The 17,502-nt window shown below is 43.6% G+C and overlaps 1 protein-coding gene across 1 annotated transcript in view; it reads right to left on the bottom strand.

The window, feature by feature from the left end:
* Positions 1 to 17,502, bottom strand: part of LOC126187866 (atrial natriuretic peptide receptor 1-like) — a 1,317,386-nt gene that overhangs the window by 773,873 nt on the left and 526,011 nt on the right. Inside the window, exon 3 of the mRNA XM_049929189.1 lies at positions 13,749 to 13,863. Within this exon, the coding sequence (XP_049785146.1) occupies positions 13,749 to 13,863 (115 nt within the window). The remainder of the gene's footprint in view (positions 1 to 13,748; positions 13,864 to 17,502) is intronic.

Here is a 17,502-nt window from a genome sequence, read left to right as displayed (position 1 = left end):
TTTCGGGTTTTTCACAACATTTACGAGGTGCGGCAATAAAGTATTGAGACTGATGTGAAAAAAATGTTGCTTACCGTTTTAGCCAAGTTTAGTGTTGCCTCCTTCAAAGTAGTTCCCTTCTGATTGCACACACTTTTTCCAGCGCATCTGCCATTGATGGTAACATTTCTGGAACTGATCTTCTGTAATAGCCTCCAAGACCCTCGTCACAGCTTTTTGGACATCTTGTGTTGTATGAAAATGGTGTCCCTTGACCGCCGTTTTGACTCTTGGAAATAGAAAAAAGTCGCACGGAGCGATATCTGGTGAATAAGGTGGCTGTGGTAGTACTGAAATCTGTTTTGAGGTTAAAAATTTCTGTACTGACAGAGCAGTATGGAATGGCGCATTATCGTGATACAGAATGCAATCATCAGCAATGTTGGCACGGACACGAAGAACCCTTTTACGAAGTCTTTCCAAAATTTCGTTGTAGTAATATTGGTTAACTGTTTGTCCAAGAGGCACCCATTCTTTATGAACAATTCCCTTGGAATCAAAGAAGCACACAAGCATGAATTGCACTTTTGACTTTGACATGCGACCCTTTTTTTGGTCTGGGTGATCCCTTTGAACACCATTGCGAACTTTGGCGTTTTGTCTCTGGATGGTACTGAAAAAGCAACTTTCATCACCAGTGATAACATAGGTCAACAATTCTAGATTGACTTCCGTAACAGATCGGCTGCCACATTTTTACGTGTTTCTCTCTGTTGTGGTGTGAGATTTTTGCACAAATCTTTCTCATACCAAGATCTTCAGTTATTGTTATAAGAACCGTATCTCGATTGATGTTCAGTTCTTCTGCAATCATTTTCACGTTCAACCTTCGATCAGATCGTACGAGTTCACGCAGCTTGGCCAAGCTGACATCCATCCGTGAGGTTGATGGTCGTCCACTGCAGTCTTCAACATTCGTTCTGCCTTTACTAAACATCTTACGCCAACGAAAAACTTGAGCTCTTGACATAACCTACTCTCCAAAAGCCTTCTGAAGCTTACCGTAAGTTGTCGTCGCGTTTTCACTCAATTTAACGCAAAAAGAAATGGCATACCGTTGCGCAATATTATGCGGTTCCATTTCCGTGACGAGAGACACAAACACGTGTTAACTTATTACAGCACATTTCACGACAGAACAGTTGCATCGATGTGCCGCTTGGACTAGAAGCAGCTTATAGACCAAGGTCAAAGATATTGTACCTACGCTAGCCTGCAGGGTTGCCACATCTTGCAAAGAAAATCAGTCACATTCCTTTATTGCAGCACCTCATATATGCGATTACGGCTGTAACTGCTTTTCATGAAGATGAGATAACCGCGTGTAAGTCAACGAAGCTTACAGCGTAAAATGTCATTACTGTATGAGCGTACTTAAGCTTCATGAATAAGATAAATTCACTGCCAGAAATAAGAAGGTAATAAACATCGGCTCGCCCTTGAGTTAGACAGCCGGCCGCGGTGGTCTAGCGGTTCTGGCGCTGCAGTCCGGAACCGCGGGACTGCTACGGTCACAGGTTCGAATCCTGCCTCGTGATGACTGGGTGTTGTGTGATGGCCTTAGGTTAGTTAGGTTTAAGTATTTCTACGTTCTAGGGGACTTATGACCTAAGATGTTGAGTCCCATAGTGCTCAGAGCCATTTGCACCATTTGAACCTTGAGTTAGACATTCACTTTGAAACAGCTACGGAAGCAGAACCAAACTATGTTATTAAGCCTCCCTCACAGGTATATGCAAGTTCCTCATCATCCACGTACTGCTTTCCGCGGAGCGCATCCTTCACTGGGCCAAACAGATGGAAGTCGGATGGTGCGAGATCCGGGCTTTAGGGAGGGTGAATGAGGTTTTGTGAGCCCCTGTTGGATGCGCAGATATGCATGAGGCCTCGCGTTCTCGTGGAGAAGGGAAAGTTCGTTTGCATTTCTGTGGTGACCAACACACTGAAGGGGTTTCTTCAATTTTCTGAGGGTAGCACAAAACACTTCGAAGTCTCTCGTTGCACTGTGAGAAAGGACATCAAACAGAATAACCCCTTCATATTCCCGAAGACCGCCACCATAAGCTTAGAGACTGAGTGTCCTGCTTTGAACATTTCTTTGGAGAAGAGATGGTGTGGCGCCACTCCTTGGACTGCCGTTCTGTTTCCAGTTCGAGGTGATGAAACCATGTTTATTCGCCTGTTGTAACGCCGGAAATGCATATCCTCCTATTTCCATCTATTGTACTATAAATTTGCTTTCCTTATTTTTGTTACCTGAACATTGACATTTCTGTGTCTTTACATATTGTAATTGTTTTACTATTTGTATATATATATATATATTTGTGCATTTATGTCGATGTATAATTGGTTTGTTTCGTAAATATTTGTATTTTTACGCTGGGTCTTGCCAAGAGAAAACTGCTATCGAACGATTACATCGAGAGGTCGTGTGAAGAATCAAAGTGTGTAGGATCTTTGGTAGTGTTAACTCTGCCGCGTAGAGCGCGGGCAGGGAGAGTCTGGCTGGAGTAGCGAGTGGAGCAGGTGTGTTGTGTGAAGCTCCCGCGAGTTGCCGCGCTTTCGGGGTTTGGCAGCATGTAATTGCGCTCGACTTGCGATGATAGTTTCTGACATGGTGTCGCGGACGGGAAGCATTAGCTGGCGCACATCAAGAGCCCGTTTCGTCTGGTGACCGTGTCGAGAAGAAGGCGCGCCAACATCCAGCTTCTGCAACAGCGACGGCCGACAATGAGTGACTGTCGCCACCTCCTCGATCGACGGCTTCAAACCTTCAATCAACCAACAAGGAAGACAGGAAGCACGTAAAGTTTTAGAACTGTATGGCAGACCTCAGCTTTTCAAACTTTTAAAATTGTTGCATCACAAAATTACAGCAACTTAGCATGAACGTTTGTTGCTCATTGTCCCAATTGCATTAACAAGCAGGGTCCCTTCCTTTTCCGGAATGAACCCGAGTGTCGTTGAAATTCAAACGCCAGCATCATTCCACTTCACTACTTTAATTTCAAAGTTCAGTTAAAGTATTCATAGCTGGCTACAATATTCAGATTACACAAGCACAAATTAAGAGTGCGATTTTTGTTACCGTGTTTTAGCTTACCTGTGACTGCAGCTCAGCTTGGTACGTACTAAATTTTACTATTGTTAATTGTTCAGAATCATTTAATTCAAGTTCAAAGTTAAATCTCTTATTTCTAAATAGCGTAGATTCAAGTAGCTTTTGACTTGATTGTTGAGGTAGTCCAAGACTAACCGTATTTTACTGAATTTCGATGTGCTTCAGAAAGAAAGCTCACTATTAACTTCAGTCACTAAATTAACTTTCGATTTTCCGGTTTTATTAATTCTTTTGCTAAATTAAGTCAGAGTGTAGCGAAATTTATTACTTCTGACAAACTTTCAGTTTTCACACTACACTTGTCAACCTTCAGTTGCCACGCTTCTGGTGCTAATTATATGTGTAATAATCTTTCTTTTTCAGTTAATATAGTAATTGTCCTTAGGACTGGCGAACGAATTTCCCCCAAATCTCAAATATCTAATTACCGCTAGTTGATTGTTAACGTAACGGCCGCACATTTACTTTCTTTATTAACTTTACGCCTTTTCAAAATTAATTTCCACCAGTTTCATTAGCATTTTTCCTTTCATTTAGATGTAACCCTTTCCTCCCTCTTTACCGACAAATTAACCTCGGTGACGATTGGTTTTCCCAAATTTCCATTAGGTACACGCGGTTTAATTTTTCACTGTCATTAAGGTCGATAAGTGAGGGGAAGGTTACACTGTGACGTGCCAAAAAAGATTGTTACGATTAGCCTCATAGCGTGTAAGCAGTTCCGCACAGGTGATCCTTGATCGTTGTTTAGGGTCTTCTGTTAAGCAGCGAGGAACCCATCGGAGCACACAACTTTGAGTACCCCAACTGGCGGAGTGTGTGTCAACACTACCTACAGCGAAAACAAGCAGCTTGTAGTAAAAGATATGTTCAGATGCGAGGTATTTGATTATTGTGATCCGTCAGTCATCTCGAATTGGAGTGTTCGCACGTCCACAACAATGCAGGAGTCACAACTGTGCGCGGCCGGCCGGCACGATGGAGATCGGACAGGTATGCGCGACCGTCTTTCGATGATGACAGACGCCTCGCCCAACGACTCACCGTGCTTTTGTTCGCTGCCAAGTCTCCGATAGACGTTCTTTAAGAGTCTATCAATAACTGTGAGGATCTGATTTTCCACCAAAAGAAATCAATGACGGGTCTCTGCTTGGAACGTAGCTCCGTTACAGGCGCCATTTTGAAGGCTACTTAGAGCGCCGCCTACTATGGGACTTTCAGGAAACTATTGGGGCTGAAGCGATAATATTCCACAAAGTCCCACAGTTAATTCCGCATTTTTCAACCGAAATTGGCCGGGAAAAAATTTGTTGTATTACTTATTGATCGCCCCCCCCCCCCCCCGCATATTGTTCAAAATGGTTCAAATGGCTCTGAGCACTATGCGACTTAACTTCTGAAGTCATCAGTCGCCTAGAACTTAGAACTAATTAAACCTAACTAACCTAAGGACATCACACACATCCATGCCCGAGGCTGGATTCGAACCTGCGACCGTAGCGGTCGCTCAGCTCCAGACTGTAGCGCCTAGAACCGCACGGCCACTCCGGCCGGCGCGCATATTGTTACTAACAACAATGGATAAGGTATAAACTCCGAACACTAAGTTCACCATCCTCTCATCTTTTCTGAAATACGACAGTGCATCAAAGTCAAATACACTCCTGGAAATTGAAATAAGAACACCGTGAATTCATTGTCCCAGGAAGGGGAAACTTTATTGACACATTCCTGGGGTCAGATACATCACATGATCACACTGACAGAACCACAGGCACATAGACACAGGCAACAGAGCATGCACAATGTCGGCACTAGTACAGTGTATATCCACCTTTCGCAGCAATGCAGGCTGCTATTCTCCCATGGAGACGATCGTAGAGATGCTGGACGTAGTCCTGTGGAATGGCTTGCCATGCCATTTCCACCTGGCGCCTCAGTTGGACCAGCGTTCGTGCTGAACTTGCAGACCGCGTGAGACGACGCTTCATCCAGTCCCAAACATGCTCAATGGGGGACAGATCCGGAGCGGAGATCTTGCTGGCCAGGGTAGTTGACTTACACCTTCTAGAGCACGTTGGGTGGCACGGGATACATGCGGACGTGCATTGTCCTGTTGGAACAGCAAGTTCCCTTGCCGGTCTAGGAATGGTAGAACGATGGGTTCGATGACGGTTTGGATGTACCGTGCACTATTCAGTGTCCCCTCGACGATCACCAGTGGTGTACGGCCAGTGTAGGAGATCGCTCCCCACACCATGATGCCGGGTGTTGGCCCTGTGTGCCTCGGTCGTATGCAGTCCTGACTGTGGCGCTCACCTGCACGGCGCCAAACACGCATACGACCATCATTGGCACCAAGGCAGAAGCGACTCTCATCGCTGAAGACGACACGTCTCCGTTCGTCCCTCCATTCACGCCTGTCGCGACGCCACTGAAGGCGGGCTGCACGATGTTGGGGCGTTAGCGGAAGACGGCCTAACGGTGTGCGGGACCTTAGCCCAGCTTCATGGAGACGGTTGCGAATGGTCCTCGCCGATACCCCAGGAGCAACAGTGTCCCTAATTTGCTGGGAAGTGGCGGTGCGGTCCCCTATGGCACTGCGTAGGATCCTACGGTCTTGGCGTGCATCCGTGCGTCGCTGCGGTTCGGTCCCAGGTCGACGGGCACGTGCACCTTCCGCCGACCACTGGCGACAACATCGATGTACTGTGGAGACCTCACGCCCCACGTGTTGAGCAATTCGGCGGCACGTCCACCCGGCCTCCCGCATGCCCACTATACGCCCTTGCTCAAAGTCCGCCAACTGTACATACGGTTCACGTCCACGCTGTCGCGGCATGCTACCAGTGTTAAAGACTGCGATGGAGCTCCGTATGCCACGGCAAACTGGCTGACACTGACGGCGGCGGTGCACAAATGCTGCGCAGCTAGCGCCATTCGACGGCCAACACCGCGGTTCCTGGTGTGTCCGCTGTGCCGTGCGTGTGATCATTGCTTGTACAGCCCTCTCGCAGTGTCCGGAGCAAGTATGGTGGGTCTGACACACCGGTGTCAATGTGTTCTTTTTTCCATTTCCAGGAGTGTACATTCCGAAACTAATGCGCTGTGAGTTGTGAACGACGTAGGAATAAATGTCCTGGGCAAGTCTCCCTCCATCTCGTGCAAACATAACAAGGAGGTCGAGAATGTACTGTGCCGTATAACGTAGGTCACTATATTCAGACTGGTCGAAGATTATGGAACAAAACGCCAGTGGTCTGTTCAAAGTAAGCACCTAGTAATTCCCCTGATCCTTCCGGTGTGGCCGAGCGGTTCTAGGCTATTCAGTCTGGAACCGCGCGACCGCTACGGTCGCAGGTTCGAATCCTGACTCGGGCATGGATGTGTGTGATGTATCTACATCTACATCTACATCTACATTTATACTCCGCAAGCCACCCAACGGTGTGTGGCGGAGGGCACTTTACGTGCCACTGTCATTATCTCCCTTTCCTGTTCCAATCGCGTATGGTTCGCGGGAAGAACGACTGTCTGAAAGCCTCTGTGCGCGCTCTAATCTCTCTAATTTTACATTCGTGATCTCCTCGGGAGGTATAAGTAGGGGGAAGCAATATATTCGATACCTCATCCAGAAACGCACCCTCTCGAAACCTGGCGAGCAAGCTACACCGCGATGCAGAGCGCCTCTCTTGCAGAGTCTGCCACTTGAGTTTGTTAAACATCTCCGTAACGCTATCACGGTTACCAAATAAGCCTGTGACGAAACGCGCCGCTCTTCTTTGGATCTTCTCCATCTCCTCCGTCAACCCGATCTGGTACGGATCCCACACTGATGAGCAATACTCAAGTATAGGTCGAACGAGTGTTTTGTAAGCCACCTCCTTTGTTGATGGACTACATTTTCTAAGGACTCTCCCAATGAACCTCAACCTGGTACCCGCCTTACCAACAATTAATTTTATATGATCATTCCACTTCAAATCGTTCCGCACGCATACTCCCAGATATTTTACAGAAGTAACTGCTACCAGTGTTTGTTCCGCTATCATATAATCATACAATAAAGGATCCTTCTTTCTATGTATTCGCAATACATTACATTTGTCTATGTTAAGGGTCAGTTGCCACTCCCTGCACCAAGTGCCTATCCGCTGCAGATCTTCCTGCATTTCGCTACAATTTTCTAATGCTGCAACTTCTCTGTATACTACAGCATCATCCGCGAAAAGCCGCATGGAACTTCCGACACTATCTACTAGGTCATTTATATATATTGTGAAAAGCAATGGTCCCATAACACTCCCCTGTGGCACGCCAGAGGTTACTTTAACGTCTGTAGATGTCTCTCCATTGAGAACAACATGCTGTGTTCTGTTTGCTAAAAACTCTTCAATCCAGCCACACAGCTGGTCTGATATTCCGTAGGCTCTTACTTTGTTTATCAGGCGACAGTGCGGAACTGTATCGAACGCCTTCCGGAAGTCAAGGAAAATGGCATCTACCTGGGAGCCTGTATCTAATATTTTCTGGGTTTCATGAACAAATAAAGCGAGTTGGGTTTCACACGATCGCTGTTTCCGGAATCCATGTTGATTCCTACATAGTAGATTCTGAGTTTCCAAAAACGACATGATACTCGAGCAAAAGACATGTTCTAAAATTCTACAACAGATCGACGTCAGAGAGATAGGTCTATAGTTTTGCGCATCTGCTCGACGACCCTTCTTGAAGACTGGGACTACCTGTGCTCTTTTCCAATCATTTGGAACCTTCTGTTCCTCTAGAGACTTGCGGTACACGGCTGTTAGAAGGGGGGCAAGTTCTTTCGCGTACTCTGTGTAGAATCGAATTGGTATCCCGTCAGGTCCAGTGGACTTTCCTCTGTTGAGTGATTCCAGTTGCTTTTCTATTCCTTGGACACTTATTTCAATGTCAGCCATTTTTTCGTTGGTGCGAGGATTTAGAGAAGGAACTGCAGTGGGGTCTTCCTCTGTGAAACAGCTTTGGAAAAAGGTGTTTAGTATTTCAGCTTTACGCTTGTCATCCTCTGTTTCAATGCCATCATCATCCCGGAGTGTCTGGACATGATGTTTCGAGCCACTTACTGATTTAACGTAAGACCAGAACTTCCTAGGATTTTCTGTCAAGTCGGTACCTAGTATTTTACTTTCAAATTCACTGAACGCTTCACGCTTAGGTTAGTTAGGTTTAAGTAGTTCTAAATTCTAGGGGACTGATGGCCTCAGATGTAAAGTCTCGTAGCGCTCAGAGCCATTTGAACCATTTGAACCAATTCCTCTGAACTGATTTAGGAAAGCCATCGAAATACTAAATCTAGATGACCAGACGATAATTTGTGTCTCACTACTCCCAAATGGAGTTCTAGTCCCCCCATTATTGTGCCACCACGCTTCACTACTGTGTGATGTAGGAGATCGGCAGAGGTAGCTCAGAACGGTTACAGCTCGGTTAACAAGGAAACTTTACAAACGACAGTGAATGTATTATTATCTGTAGGAAAGGTTATCGCTTCATGACGGCAGCAACTTTACATATCGCTCGCAGCTCGTTTATAAGGTTCACTGAGCTGTGCATTCCGGAAAAGGACTCGCGTTCGAGTACCACGGTGAAATGAACATCCACCTGAATATAGCTGAATACAGCCAATTAGGGACAGCATGCTGAATCCACACAAATAACTTTGTAGCTCCCTACTTAAAATTCACAGAAATTTGATTTGATTTGCACACAGTAGGTTTCAAAACATCAGTTACACGACAGAGAAAAGTAATGTTCTGTTTAAATGGTTAGGGGGAAGTGTTCTGAACGAGATACCGGCACCCCTAATATGGACTACCTGGTTCTGGGCCCTACATTCTCCTGTACTCTAGTAGGACGAAGTGTAAAGAGTAGTTCAGGCTTCAACCACTCTGGAGCGGGGTGCGCACTTCTGCGGCTTCGCTTGTTAATTACCATTTCGCGGGTACATGTTCTGAAAATGGAACAGATGTTTACACTGTGCTAAATTTTTCTTTATTTCTTCTAGATATTGACAGGTAAACCTTTTAACAAGTATGAGTTCATGGGTAGAAATGTTTAAGACGAATGTTTACCATTAAACCGTTACATTTAGATGTTCGTTTATAAATTCATTTGGTTAGCGAGTTGTAAGCAGTAGTTACGAAAACTAGACCCCCTTGAATTGCTTACAAACTTTCAGAAGGACAGTCTGCAGCCCAGCATCCTACATCAGAAAAAGTGGTTAACGTTCTGAAAGATGTTGTATTACACCTACTTAGAAATTAGGTTATGTATTCTTTAATTTAATACCTTTCCCTGTTTTGGTCGGTAGTATATTGCTAGTTTTTGGAAGGCAAGTATTTTTCACATTCAATAAATGTAAGGTCTTAGTATCTGTTTCTTAGTTCTAACTTTTAATGATATTTTCTAAGAGTAAAATTTAAATGGTGCATAACATTCTCAACTAAATATTAAATGCTTTTAAAACTTAATTTGCGTACTATATTTAAAAATCCATAACAAAATGGAAGTCAGGCATCGGGCAGTTCTCTTTAACTAATTGCTCTAACTCTAGAAAATAACTAACGAGTTGTATTCATACCTTGGCAGAAATAGTGGCATTTCTTAAGTTTTATTTCTCAAATAAATACTCCATCCACTTATTATTTTGCAAAGTACAGAGAGAAACATTTGACCTAGAATACCTTGTATGTGATTGATAGAATGTTCGATGCTCGACGGAGTTATAATATTATAAACATACATTTTTTTAGTTGACCTGCGGTTGAAGGACACATTGTTTTGCTGGAGTGATTATTGGCTTTACGTTCCCAGATTTTCCTTCCTGAGTCTCTTCCAGAAGACTGGATTAGTACAGGCAACCCAGCTTATGATTAATTTTCTGATTACTGCGACGCCTGTGAATAGGGTACAGTTGTTAGCGTACGATGATGCCACTGAAAAGAACGCGGATGACGTTCTTCCCCATACCTTGTAATTTTGTTGCTTTAATTTGAGGTGAAAGTGGTGCTGATATTCAAGACCATAAAAGTGGGTTAAAAGCTGTGAGCCATGTGAGGAAGTTAACCTTGCATTACAGCGCAACTGTTTCACCAGGTATCCAGTCTAGCTTACCAAATTCCCAACCAGACTAACATTAATTATAATCTTTTAGTACTCATCTTAGGATAACCGGTGATATACAGGGTGAGTGACCTAACGTTACCGCAGTGAAAAAGACCAATAAAAAGGTGTTAGCATGTGGACGTAATGTGCTGTTCCAGTCTCTTCTGTACCTAAGGTCCATCACCGTTCCCTTTGGATCCTTGGATCCCTACGTAATTCGATGCTCTCCGATACACACGATCGAACAGCGGAGGAGTGGTACTCAAGCGTCAAATTTAGGTTACAATATCTCCGGATGTAATTAACATTTTACAATGCAACAAACGGCACTGATTACGTATTTGTTTAAATGTTCAGATGTGCTAACAAAACTAACGGGGTTCCATTTTAAAAAACGTAGGTTTGTGTTAAAAAACATAGTTCCGTGCATTTTTTATGGTTTGTATTAACCATTTACACTAGCCCCTCTCCTCACGTTCGGTCTGTGGAATCGATTCGTCAGTATTTGATATGGTTTACGAAATATATCCAGCGGTAATGTTAGGTGACTCACCCTGTATATATAAAAAGACAATTTAAATAAAAAGAAATAAAGCAGTTTATATTTGGACATTTATTTTAACATTTATCATTGTTCTGTTAAAATTTCAGCATATCAAACTTGATTCATAACTAAACTGGTGCCTTATTTAGGATTGTGAAAATGTGAGTTTGTAATCTTACGGAACACATCAAATAGGGAGCCAAGATTGGGAGACTACATACAACACTGCATTCATAAAATAACACACGAAGAACGTTGAAACATATCCAAGAGGAAATTAGCCACAACCAACCGATTCAATTTTCACCCAAAGAAGTTACGTTCGTAGCGCAATCCTGTCCGTCATGAAATTACCACACACTGGTATACTAAATTCATACTAACTCTCTGTGAAATCTTCCCGAAAAGAATAGCTGAGGGCTACTTTGACGATTACACCACATGCTTCACGTGGTCGACTTGGTTTACACATAGACTGTAACTCCACAATAATTTTGGTTATTAAAATAAATTAGATCGAAAAGCAATTTACAAAAGAAAAACCTCGAACTGGTTGCTATCGTCTTACTATTAACCTGATGGGTCAAGCAATTGTATAAGCACGTGGTACTGGTCTCACAAAGTACAGCCCATGTGGGTTGAACATAAAGAAAAGTTGCTATATTGAAAAATATTGTCAAGACGAGACGTTATAATCTCACGCACATTCGCATTTAAGATTGATGATCTTAGTTAGAGTTACTGATCAATACGTGGTTTCACTTTACTCACAAAGTAGTGACAAAGCAACTAGCGGAAGATATTCTGAACTTCACACTCGAATTACACTGCATTGCAATTTAAGATAACATTAGATACTTTAGAGCTAAACCTGAAATAAAGGTGATTAAATTTTCAGTTAGGCTGAACTTAAGAAATCCATTGTCCTACAGACTTAGCTGACACGCACTTAGCCAGAGATCTTACCACTTCAGACGCTCGCTGCGGACAGACTGCTGTGGATCCCTCCTGAAGGGTGCCTCACACATACAAACGGAAGTGACCAGAGAGGCAGCTTCCTATACCAACATGACAAGGGACGGACAGGACCATACTAAGAATAGAAACTTCTCTGCTTTTAGAAAGCGTAGCTACCTGTTCCGACGTTTGTCCTACTGTTCTCTAGCAGACAGGCTTGTCTGCTACCATCAAGCATGCAACTAGAACTACATTTGCTCATTCATCCTCTCACACAGAAGGGAAGGGGGATGACAGTACCTAATCATATACAGTATATAAAAGAAAGCGGATGTAGGTTCCGTATGAGACTGTGTGACATGAATCACATATAAACTGTGTTTTAAAGTGTAGTAGTGTGGCAGATCTTTCTTGTTTATGTGTAAAAGTAACACGTTTCACTGCTCAGTCTCCTCCCAGATTGTCATAAACACCACAGTAAATTTAGAAGAAGAATTTATGCCGTAAATGACAACAGATTTAAGAAATTAACATGAACGGAATCCAACAGAGACCTTTCAACTTTCTCGACCTGAGCTTATGCTTCTTCTACAGGGGAAAAGCGAACCTCACTGATAAAATTTCGCAGAGTTGTCAACAATATTATCTGACTATTTGGGTATTAAGAAACCGTGGTCTCCGATGGTTCGTTATAGAGTATCTAGATTTAGTTGGTTTTCTCACACCAACGTTTATCTTCGTATCTGTATTGCAACGGAAAGATATGTGGAACAGTCAATGCAGAAGGTATGTGCTGCCTGTGTCTGTTTTTTTATTATAACGAACTTGCATCATTTTACAGTACTTGCTGTTCACAAAAAAAATTGCCACTTTACTCTTCGCCATGACGCTTGTATTCAGTACTGCTCGGTTCTTTTTCGGGTTTGCTTTTCGGGTAGTGTTAATTGTAAGATAATAAAGATACACAGTAGTGTAGCTACGTTTAGTACAGAAGAGCTGTACGATGTGGATATCGTATGCACTGAATGCAGTGTCTGAGCGACACTACGGCGCTATACTGAACTGTTCTCGCAACGACGGCAGCCACATCACAGTACGTTGTAATCTGTGTGAAGGTTAGTGCATTAATCTGCGTCTTCACGTTCCACATGTTGGCGACTGCACATTATAGTTCTTTCCACTGTTACGATACTATTTTTATGGAAACCGAGGTAACAATTTTGTGTGTCCGCATCTCGTGGTCGTGCGGTAGCGTTCTCGCTTCCCACGCCCGGGTTCCCGGGTTCGATTCCCGGCGGGGTCAGGGATTTTCTCTGCCTCGTGATGGCTGGGTGTTGTGTGATGTCCTTAGGTTAGTTAGGTTTAAGTAGTTCTAAGTTCCAGGGGACTGATGACCATAGATGTTAAGTCCCATAGTGCTCAGAGACATTTTTTAACAATTTTGTGTGGCTCAATGGCCGAGCAAAAATCTTTCAAATTAACGCCACTTTGACTACTTGCATGTCGGTAATCAAATCTTCAATTGGGGAAAGGAGAGGAACACTTAAACGGTGAATCGGAACCATATCTTCTTCGTGGAGAATCTTCACATAGTTGAGAGGCGAAATTACTTTAAAGGCAGAATGAAAATTTCCGGCAACCTCTCGGGAAACATACATAATTTGAGTAGCAAACCAGACAAATAATAAATACAGAATTACTCTGTAACGAGTCACCGGACACCATGCGTCTCTAATACCAAAATACTCAGAAAATATCCCCGAACTACCTCAGAAAATTTTTATTGGGGTTGAGAATCGCTCTTCAACACGACCTCATCGTCGAAGGGACGTTACGCGCTACCTTCTCTTCCTTCCTGAACACTCAGTGTAGAACGGTAAGCAGGCTGGAGAAGGGCCTGACATAGACTGGTTTCACTGTTCCAGCGTGACTCACCTGTTGAACAGCTCGATGTTGAAGAAGACGTACTCCCCGCTGCCGACCATGTTCAGCTCATCCGCAGCCAGCAGGATCTCCCGCACGGTGCTCGGGTTGCCGCACAGTACCACAACTGTAACAGACACAGACACACACGTGGTGAGTAGATGGAATAGCGTAATACCTAAGGCACGAATATTATCACAACCTTATGCCAAAGGGATACGTAGTGGTCAGGTTCGGAACTTCGTATGGAGGGTGATTCTGGTACATTAACTTCACCACTCTGTGACAGAGAAAATAATAAAAACTGAGTATTATGTTTTCTGGTGTACTATAAAAAGTAGTGAAGCGTAACATTTCCAACTGCTATACTGATTTTTCTTCTCTATCTTACGTGTATAGAAAAATATTACTAAAAGGATAGTTGATACTCAGCTGATAGCAGAAATGCTGAGGCGCAGATAGGAGCAACAAAACGTCTCTCAAACAAAAACATTCGGCCAAACAGACCTTCATTAGAATTAGAGACAATACACACACACACACACACACACACACACATACACACACATGCAAAGGCAACACATACACCCATGAGCACAGTGTCTGGTTGCCAAGCCCAGGCAGCCAGAGCCTGTGGCCGTGTGTGTGTGTGTGTGTGAGTTGTATTTGCGTATATACACACACACACACACACACACACATATATATATATATATATATATATATATATATATATATATATATGTGTGTGTGTGTGTGTGTGTGTGTACTGTCCAATTCTGATGAAGGCCTGATCGATCGAAAGCTTTGTTTGACAGACATTTTGTTGTGCCTGTCCGCGCCTCAGCATCTCCGCTGCTGTATGCTGAAAAATGGTCCAAATGGCTCTGAGCACTATGGGACTTAACATCTGAGGTCATCAGTCCCCTAGAACTTTGAACTACTTAAACCTAACTAACCTAAGGACATCACACACATCCACGCCCGAGGCAGGATTCGAATCTGCGATCGTAGCGGTCGTGCGGTTCCAGACTGATGCGCTTAGAACCGCTCGGCCACACCGGCCGGCGCTGTATGCTGAGTTGCAACTATCCTTTTCATACCACTGTCATCCTAAGGAAATGCAGTCCGGAAACAAAGGAAGTAGGTTACAGTACGCTTGTTCGCCCACTGCTTGAATACTGCTCAGCAGTGTGGGATCCGTACCAGATAGGGTTGATAGAGAAGAGATAGAGAAGATCCAACAGAGTGCAGCGCGCTTCGTTACAGGATCATTTAGTAATCGCGAAAGCGTTACGGAGATGATAGATAAAGTCCAGTGGAAGGCTCTGCAAGAGAGAAGCTCAGTAGATAGGTACGGGCTTTTGTAGAAGTTTCTAGAACATACCTTCACCGAGGAGTCAAGCAGTATATTGCTACCTCCTACGTATATCTCGCGAAGAGACCATGAGGATAAAATCAGAGAGATCAGAGCCCACACAGAGGCATACCGACAATCCTTCTTTCCACGGACAATACGAGACTATATTGCTCCCTCCTACGTATATCTCGCGAAGAGACCATGAGGATAAAATCAGAGAGATCGGAGCCCACACAGAGGCATACCGACAATCCTTCTTTCCACGAACAATACGAGACTGGAATAGAAGGGAGAACCGATAGAGGTACTCAAGGTACCCTCCGCCACACACCCTCAGGTGGCTTGCGGAGTATGGATGTAGATGTAGATGTGGATTATTCGTACTGGATTTTCCATTGTTTGATTTTTCGAGAGTAGGCGTTATAAGTGATAGTTGCTCGAACGCATTCATTCACCATGTAACATTTTTGTACTGTACCATTGATACCTAGTATTACATTCCTACAGCGCGCAATAATTTATTAATAATGCAGTGTGTTCAAGGATGAATCATCGGTATTAGATGATGTGACAGGGATGATCATTCGAAGCGCAAAAGGCTAGAAAACATGGCCTCTAAAATGTGTACCTTCAGATATATTAGCACCTCTCCATCTTCGATACTGTGAACATATTTTTTCTGCTGAAAGCTCTTTGTTTTGCATGTTGTGGGAGGTGGTAGTGTCAGCCAAAACAAGAAATAAATGTCCAGTAAACATGGGCTCTACTGCGCATACGTTAAAAGCTACGAGCACATGCTCATCTGTGATACAGTGAAACACATCTCTTCTACTCAGTAAGTGCTCATGAATCATACGGTATGCATTTCAGAACCCATCTTTACTAAGCAGTTTTTTTCTTGTTTTAGTCCGTACTACCTCCTCCGAAAACATGGAAAACAAGCAGCTTGCAGTAAAAGATATGTTTCACAGTATCGAAGCTGAAGTGTTCGTAGCTTTTAAGGCATGCATTTTAGAGACCATGTTTACCAGAATATTTTACTCCAAATGATCGTTCGTGTCATATACCTGAATATAAATCATTTCTTCTGAGACACCCCATATAATAAGGAACTAGTCGCTTTCTGCAAGGAGAATGGCTAAAACTATTTCTGACTTTACCTTCTGATGAAATACTGTCTGTTTGCAAGCAAAAACTGTTGCAGAGGGTGGGCAGAACAAGAATTCCTTATGAGATACAGCAAACATTGCGAACCATCCCGGAAGGAGGCAAGCTGTCGGTTAGACACTACAACAATCTCAAGAGCACTCCAGCGGTTAATGTTACGGGGTGTTTACTCCCAGTCCAGGTCAGTTTTGGCAAAGTCATCCACCTCTGCAATCGAGGTCGCTGATGTAAGCCTGTGCAGAGGCGCTCTATCCGGAGACAGCTGCCCTACATTCCTATTCATAACGAATCCTTCTCGCGCTGTACCATTTTCTGCAGCTGTTGATATTACCCTATACCCATCATCCCATAAATCCTTGTTCTCTTTCCATTTCACTTCACTGACCCCTATTATATTTAGACTGGGACTTTGCCTTTCCCTTTTCAGATTTTCTAGCTTCCCTACCACGATCATGCTTCTGACATTCCACGCCCCGACTCGTAGAATGTTATCCTTTCGATGGTTATTCAATCTTTTTCTCATGGTCACCTCTCCCTTGGCAGTCCCCTCCCGGAGATCCGAATGGGGAACTATTCCGGAATCTCTAATACGGGATACTTCGAGTGAAATGTGACACACGGATTGTGCGCGAAAACCTCTTTGTTTGGTTTCATTGAGAAAAATTTATCGATAGGTTTATAATTAAACTGTTATTAGGTATTCTTACCAAACATTCTATTTATTTGTAAAATAACAAACAAATTATGCCGGTTATTCGAGGGGGGAGGGGGAGAACTTATCTTACCGATTTGTAAGAATGAAAATAATGTGTATCAAATGCAATGTAAACATGCAGAGGAATTTCTTTTGTGTGATCAAGATTGCCGCGTGGGATTCGCCGAGTTGTCTGTGGGCGCTGCAGTCATGGACTGTGCGGCTGGTCCCGGCGGAGGTTCGAGTCCTCCCATCGGGCATGGGTGTGTGTGTTTGTCCTTAGGATAATTTAGGTTAAGTAGTGTGTAAGCTTAGGGACTGATGACCTTAGCAGTTATGTCCCATAAGATTTCACACACATTTGAACATTTTTTGATCAAGATTTAGTTCTGTGATAAATACCATTCAGACTCAGTTGCTGATGACAGCCATTTTATTAACAGCTAAACTTACGTAAATGTAATTTAACCAAGCACCATCTGCGCGTTTTTTCTTCGGTGACAATGAAAAAACTCTATTAACATTACCCACATCGCATTACATGC

Source organism: Schistocerca cancellata, chromosome 5, assembly GCF_023864275.1.
Source record: "Schistocerca cancellata isolate TAMUIC-IGC-003103 chromosome 5, iqSchCanc2.1, whole genome shotgun sequence".
Classification (NCBI taxonomy): domain Eukaryota; kingdom Metazoa; phylum Arthropoda; class Insecta; order Orthoptera; family Acrididae; genus Schistocerca; species Schistocerca cancellata.
This window is presented reverse-complemented; position numbering and strand designations above follow the sequence as displayed.